At 32.5% G+C, this 7,825-nt stretch overlaps 1 protein-coding gene and 1 pseudogene across 1 annotated transcript; one reads left to right on the top strand and one right to left on the bottom strand.

The window, feature by feature from the left end:
• The window catches only part of LOC107475690 (uncharacterized), a 12,401-nt pseudogene extending 7,548 nt beyond the window's left edge, over positions 1-4,853 (top strand).
• A 2,234-nt stretch (positions 4,854-7,087) lies between these two features.
• LOC107475611 (uncharacterized) lies at positions 7,088-7,824 on the bottom strand (the record flags this gene model as incomplete). Its single annotated transcript, XM_016095276.2, has 3 exons — positions 7,088-7,446; positions 7,545-7,650; positions 7,746-7,824. Coding segments are annotated over 3 exons (303 nt in total), but the record flags the coding sequence as incomplete, so codon positions are not given.
• Position 7,825: the final 1 nt, after the last annotated feature.

Raw genomic sequence — 7,825 nt, 5'->3', positions numbered from 1 at the left:
AAAAAAAAAAAAAAGAAAAAAATTTACGTTTTTCTTTTTTAAAATATACATATATATGTAAAAGGTTGTTCGTCTCAATCGAATAGTCCTCCCGTTAAGATGTCCCTATAGATCATGGCAAATTTGATAGAGGAATCTACTTGCTTTATATATCTGCTTCTTCTTTACGAGGAATTATTTCTCCTAATCAAATGTTTGTGACAAAGAAGTCTAGTTGTTCAATGGAGATAATGATTAAAGATTTGTTTTGGCGCTATTTTTTAAAAAGATATTTTTTTAAAATTTTTTATAAAAATAAAAATAATTTTATGTTTGGATATTTTATGTAAATTTTTTTTTATTTATCAATTATGTTTAGATAAAATAATATAAAAATATTTTTTTGTTCGTTTAATATGTGAAAAACATCTTTTTTTTTAAGAAAAAATATTTTTAAAAAAAATATAAATTTTAGCTTCTCAAAATAAATATTTTTTTATTTTTTTATTTTTCTAGTGCTTTTACTTTTATGGTCATGGATTCCTTGCTCTCACATTCTTGTAGGTTTATCATTAATCTTCATAAAAATAATTATAAAATGTATCCCTTTTTTTTGAAAAATTTACTAATTAGATTTTGACCCCTCAAATTATTGATTTTTAACTTTGTCCCCTTTCTCTTTCATTTCCAGATTCAAAGGCATTTAGAGAAGAAAGGTCTTCTAGGGTTTCCTCTCTTTATCAATTTCTGTTAGAATTTTCAATCACTGTCTCCCTCTCTAGAGATTAGAGTTCTTGGAGAGCATCAACGAGACTGAATAAATCTCCTTACGAAATAGAGTTCTGAGTTTTCTCCTGAGATTTTTTCTGCCGTCGCATCTGACTTTCTTCTATTTTGTTCTGTTGTGTTCTGTCAAACAACTTCCGAGTTTTCTTCTGTTTTCTTCAAACCGAACCCTTAGTTTTGGATGTGCTCTAATTTTGAACCATTGCATAACCCAGTTTTAGGAAAGATGAAAAGGTACAGAACTACAGATTTTAAAATCTCTTAGTGTTGAACTCTTCATTTCAACGGATCCTGCTGTAAGTTTCTTCCTCATTGTGGTTCACTTTTTGATTGGTTAGGACTTAATTAAATTGCATGAATTAATTTGATAGGATCACATCTTTTTCCTTTGCTGTGTAAATAGATTGTGTTTGTTGTTTGTATATTGAATTAGTAGAATACTGCTAGAATAGGAAGGGATTTGAGCTGATTTAACACGTCTAAGAATCTTAACAAGTCCTTATATTTAAAATCTTTGTTGAAAATTGCTATGGGCTTGTTCTGTAATCTTTCTGTAAATCTCTATAGAAAAAAATAGAAAATGAGAGAAGATTCTAGTAATTTTGTTTGGAGGAAAATCTAGTGGAACCCCATGAAAAATGCACTGTGGCATTTAGTCTTGCATGGTCATCTCAAAAAATAAAAGTTCTCAAAAGGCAGCACTTTTCATAGGTAATCAAAATTATGTAAGAATATTGTATATAGTAAATATCTAGCAAGACGTAGTATGCCGACCATTTTTTTGTGGTGCGCTTTTGTTTGAATAATTTCAATTCTTTTACTCTGCAGGAGATACACAAAATTCTATGGGACTTCTGAGAGAGCTGCAAAGGACTTGACCCATGATGCATTAACTCGTATGTTGTCTGATTGGATTGAAGTTGATATTCTTCCTTACTATGGTTTATCTGCATTAGTATTATATGTTATGATCTTCACACACCGTAAAAGGGATAAAAGATATGAATGCTTCTAAAGTAATGTTTGTAAGTGGTTTTAGATCCTATCAGTAATATTTACAAACCTTGTTATGTTTTAAATTCCAAACAGAATACAAACGATGGGAAGAAGACATTGAGAAATGGCAAAATTCTATTCTTCAGGATGAGTCACTACCAGAATGGTAATTCTATGTTTAAGCATGAAGACATTTTAATTTTTAAGCATAAACTTGTGTATTTGTTTATTATGGATAATTTCCAGGTTTATATTAGCCTAGAGCCTCTGCAGTATGTGCAAAAAACATTGTTGAGTTAAGAAATTAACTAAATTAATTAATGATGACAAACATTATTTTTGGACAAAATAAATAATTAGTGTTAAATGTTAATAAGTATATGTTGCTAATTATTTATTTCATGTTGCAGGCCAAATTCATTTTAAGCAACCCAAATGGTATAATAATAATTTAGCAAGGCTGATGGGTAAATAAACAAACTCAGCCTAAAAGAAACAAAGCCAAAGGATTTGATGGGCCAACCGGGTTGCTTAATGGAAATTCAATCCAAACCCATATCCATCTCACAAAGCTTCTTTTGTAAGATTGAAGTCTTCTCCCTCTTGATGTGCAACGTTCCTCTACTTTCTGACCAAGTCAAATCAACTTCAGAAAAAGTAGGAAAGAGAGAGAGCTTCTTCACGAAGCTAGAAATCAAAGAAGCAAGAAAGAGAGAGTTGAAGCTTGAAGCACAGAAGCTAAAAACAGAAATTCCAAACCAAATCAAGCTTAAGAAAGGTAATCCATCTCATCTTGCATGCATCATATCTTCATCCCTTCTTCCCAACTCTCTGCTCTATCCGAAAATGGCATTCAAAAGAAAAGTTGATCTCTGTTCTTCACTGCTACAAATCCACGGTCACAAGAGACTCTTGGGGACCAAGTTGCATCTCTATGGTTCAGATTTGGTTGACCATTGGAAGACAATTTCAGTTACTCCTTCATGGCTTTTGGTCAAGTTGAAAAAGTCAAAAGCAAAGGTCTTACTTTGATGTTTGAGAAGAAAAAGTGAGCTTGTGGGTTGGTAAAGTTCAGTGCTCAAGGAGTTGACCTAGGAAGATGAACCCATCAACATGCTAGGAGATAAAAGAGGTTTGCTGTTCATTTAGAAACTAAGGAGAGAAAACCAGTGAATTGAGGTTTTGTTCTGAGAAGAGCTCTTTGAAGAAGTTCAACTAAATGGACAGTGTAACATAATCAATGGTGCATTCCGCCAGTATGAAGAACTGAATCAGAGGCTTGCTAATCTGGTTTTTCACATAGCACAAGGCAACCGAACCAGGATACATGCTGGTGTTAGCTTTTCTCTTCTCTGCTGTGTTCTGTTTTCTGATATTCATGAGACAAAAATAAATTGTCTCATAAATTTTGCTGCTGAGTACAAACAGAATCAAAACTGCAAATTTGTTTTAAAAAGGGTAATAACAGCAACCATAAAGGAAGGCATAGATTCAACCCCCTTCTCTAAGCCTACCACAACCTTCAAACATAAAACAGAACTTTTCTTTTTTTTTTTCTTTGCTAGTTCATGACTAGCTCTTCTGTCTGTAAATTTTTGTTATTTATTTTAATTAAGAAAGGTTTCTCTCAATCTTTCCTAGATCATCCTCCCCCCATATTTATCAGACTGTTCTCCATTTGATCAACTCTTACTTTTGAAGCTTCTGTTGGTTTAGATAATATAACTAAATTTTCATTTACAGGTACAAGTTCACATTGTTTAATGAATTCTACTTTCTTATTGTTGGAGGAACAATTTAGATTGGTATGTATTCATTTAAGTATATTGTTTTGTGATTGAGTAACCTGCATAAATTCTAGCTTTTTGGTGGATCTTGCTATTGTCAGATTAGTCTAATAAATGAAGACTCTTTGATCTGTCTTCCAGACTTGCCTTTGCCATCTTCAAATATGAGGAATAAAAGCCAGGATCAGGTAAAAGAATTGGAAAATACAGAAGTCAAAGTGACTGAAGGCAAAGTAAGTCGTAAACAAGGTGCAGATGCTGGGCGTACAACAGATAGCACCTATGATGTTGAGACCTGCATGCAGTCTCGCAAAATTTGGACAGGTGTGACCTACGGTGTTGCTTCTACGATGATCCTTGTAGGAATGGAAGAGGAGGCATTCGCAACTGCCGAAGGTATATTTCAAGCAGGCTTATCAGAAGATGGATACGGGTAAACTTTCTTGTCATCTATCCTCCATAATCGTGTGTGATTTTCCAGCATTCTCATTTTTTCTTGCATCTCGTTTACCGTAATAGGATTAGGATTATTGGATGCGCAGTTAGAAATTACTCCCTTAAACTAATTTTATCCCAAACTCAGATCTACAAAGACGTGATTAATGTATCCAATTTTAAAATATCTATAGCACAACAAATAAGCGAACCCTTGTTTTTTCTCTCATCATTGTTAATAATAGCATTTTGGTAAATACGTCTGTCATCAAGTATTGAATTTGAGTTCTTAACTTTATATCACAACATCTACTAGAGGTTGAAAGTGTGGTGGTGTTTGTCATACATCTTGTGTGCAAAAAGTTCCCACCAAACTTATAATTCTGTGGCTTCATTCTTGCTGTTTAAATTGATAATTAGTTGAATTCATCAAATCATACATTTGATTAGTCTCTCAAATTGGGGTAAAGCAACTTCTTCTCTTTTGTCTAAAGAAATGAAATGAATTAATTCACCTGGTTTGGCATAATGCAGGTACTGGTTTCAGACACCAGAGACATGGACAATGGATGAACACTACAGGTCTCTCATCTACATGAGGCCACTTTCAATTTGGGGTATGCAATATGCATTAACATTGCCCAAGGCAATTCTTGATGCCCTTAAAATTAACATCATGGACAGAATCCACCTATCTCCTCTTAATGGAGGATTCTCCCATAATAAAACAGGTGTAAGAAAAATTGTAAATAAAATAAAATGCTTTGGAAATTCTGTGTTTCATTGTGCGTGCTGATGATTGTTATTAATATTGCCAAAAAGCACAATTTTTGTATAGGTTTAAAAAAAACCTTTATCACATTGTTCCTTACCCCCAACATTCTACAAAAGATGTTAAGTAATGGTGAAGCGTCTTTCAGGATTGGGGTTAGTGTCTTAGAAGAAGAAATAAGAACATTTTACTTGTAATTTTATAGCATGTTAGTTTTGACTTTTGAACAATGTAGATCACCTTTGCATAATTGCATGTAACGTGAACATTCTTATTTATTTTCCCAAGATATAATCTGACTTTACCACAATTAAATTTATAAAATATCAATAATTGTTTAGCATGTCTACTATCAAGTTTTGGCGATTTGAATTTTCATTTTTTTTTAAAATCAAACCAAGGTATACTGGTAATCAATTATTTAGTTAAAAAATTGTATAAATTAATATATATAAAAAATGTATAAATTAATATATAAATATATAGTGGTTGAGTGAATAATTAATTTTTTGTAATCGATAATGTAAAGGAAATTAGTAATATAGAATTGTAAAACATAAAAGAATAAATTAGTGTAAAAACAAATGAAACATAGCTTAGTACTTTGTCTTTCAAAGAAAATATTAAAAATATCTAAAAAGATAATTTTTCATTCCCAAATGTCTTCATGTTCTGCTTCCACCTTGGTCCTATATTGCCAAGCATTTTCTTGTATTACGAGACACAAATCGTTGTACTCCTCTAAAACCAGATCCACGGCAAGTCTCATTCGTGTGGAGTCGTTAATCTGCTTAGAGCACCAACAATATAATTCTAATTAGAAGTTTGTTGAAAAAATTATTTTAAAAATACTGGACCAAGTTGAATGAATAATATAAAATAATAGTGAGGTCAATTTTACATTAATCTACATATATACTTACAAATGACAAGAACATAAGAAAAACACCTACTTGTAACATAGGATGGTAGTGAAGTCACAAGACATGGAAGCTGTGATATGTTTAAGAACTAATAGCCAGAGCAGAAATGAACTAGATATGTCACATATATGGTATACAATAAATCAAGTGCTACTTCATCCTAACCTTTTGATGTTATCAGATAGTGATCTGCTAGATTGAAGACTCAAAGAATCCAGATGAAGTATGATTGGCCCTGATTCATCACCTTTATCCGGGATACAAATAATGATCAAGCTCCAATTAAGACTGAATACATGAAACATTACAAGAAAAAGAATTCAGAAATGAGAGAATAGACAAGAGAGATTAAAATATAACAATAAAAATGACCCTGCTGCCAATATAAAATTGAGCATGAAGTGCATTCATAGCAACATAGAAAATATAACTATAAAAATTTACCGTTAAATAACACATTCTTCATTTGTTTTTTCTTACCAATTTTTTTTCTCCCACTATTTCTTCTAATATGAAAAACTCATAAGGTAGAAGAGACTTAAAATATATCAAAGAAAAAACTTATTAAATGAGCTGAAAGTTCTGACTATTTATGATGTGTTTTTATGTTCAACTTGGCACAAATGGTACTGGAAACTTGGGAGGTGAATTAGCCATCCTTACACATTTGGTTTACGCATATTCCTAACTCCTAAGCAATATGGCACTGATACCTGTATGATTCTTAAATGAATTCAGGATCTGGAAAAATCACAACTTGTACAAAGCATGCGTATTATCATCAGAAGAAGGGCTGGAAGCCAGCACTTGTATGTGCAGATACATTCAGAGCTGGTGCATTTGATCAATTGAAGCAATAACATATACAAATAAAATTATTTTCAATGAAAATACCGAATAGATTTCTAAATTTTTATTGCAAGCATAATTAAATTTCTTGACTATTGAGAAAAAAACGAATTCCTAATCGAACACCAAAAAGCAGAGAAAGCACATCAATCATCAAACCACAACACCAATAAAATCACAAGGATAATAGCTCTCCAAGAAATCTAATCACAACGATAAAATGTGTACCAAGATGCATTAATCTAGATATACCAAAATTTTCACATGGAAGATAACGTTATCTAATATATGTAGAAGAAAGTGTTCAAGTTTCGATTGTGGGCAGCAGCAGCAAAAAAACAAGAAGGAACAACAAAGATATTCAGACAGGTAACGAGGTAGTGGGAGAAGAAAATGTGAGGATTATTCCAGTTCAAGAAGTGACTCCTCAACCCAAAGAAAATGAAATTAGTAACTCTGCTCATCAAGAAACCTTCACGCTATACACACTACCAATGGAAAATGCAACTTTACATCATAAGTACTATAAAATTTGAAAACAAGTGAAGAAAATTCAATCACTCAAAATCAAAACTGATATTTACTTTATTTATTTCAGAAACATGGCCCTCAAAAAATTGCCATCAACTGTTTCATTGTTGCACTTAACAAGTTGACATAAATATAGGTAATCACATCAAGAAGCAAAAGGACGGAGAAGGACATCAACTTAAAATTAAGGTACTTGAAAATCTTCAGGAAATAAAAACTTGTGCAGATTCTGTAATTTTGGCTATATGTAACCCCTTTTTAATGTCTAAACTATAATATAGAATAAGCACGAATTACTTCAACAACTGGTGCTTGACACATTGGACACTTCCTTCCACTTCGGTGCAAATCATTAGCACAGTTAGAACATGTGCACATGTGCCCACATCTGCAAGGAAAAAACCAAAAAATAAAATGCTTGTTAAGAGATTAAATTCGAGAGCGAAATTGGCTGCTGATGTATCAAAATGATACTGAATAGTTTACCTGTACAAGAGAGAATCAATATTGCTTTCGCAGCAAATGCAGCAAACCCCTTTCCTCACGCATTCCCATTTGGATTTATCATCTGGTGAATCATGGTCACGTGTTCTTGTGATTAAATCAATTCAACTCGGTCTTAGAGCTAATGAATTAATGAATGATACGGGTAGAAAGACAAAATTTACGGCTAGAAAAAATGTATACCTGATGAACCAGTTGAGCGATTTAGGGCCACAGAAACCTCTTGTCTTATTGAGCGTGGGGAGGCGTGGCGCGGCGGCGGA

Source organism: Arachis duranensis, chromosome 2 (genome assembly GCF_000817695.3).
Source record: "Arachis duranensis cultivar V14167 chromosome 2, aradu.V14167.gnm2.J7QH, whole genome shotgun sequence".
Taxonomy (NCBI): Eukaryota; Viridiplantae; Streptophyta; class Magnoliopsida; order Fabales; family Fabaceae; genus Arachis; species Arachis duranensis.
Note: the sequence above shows the minus strand (reverse complement) of the source record. Positions and strands in the feature narration are given on the sequence as shown.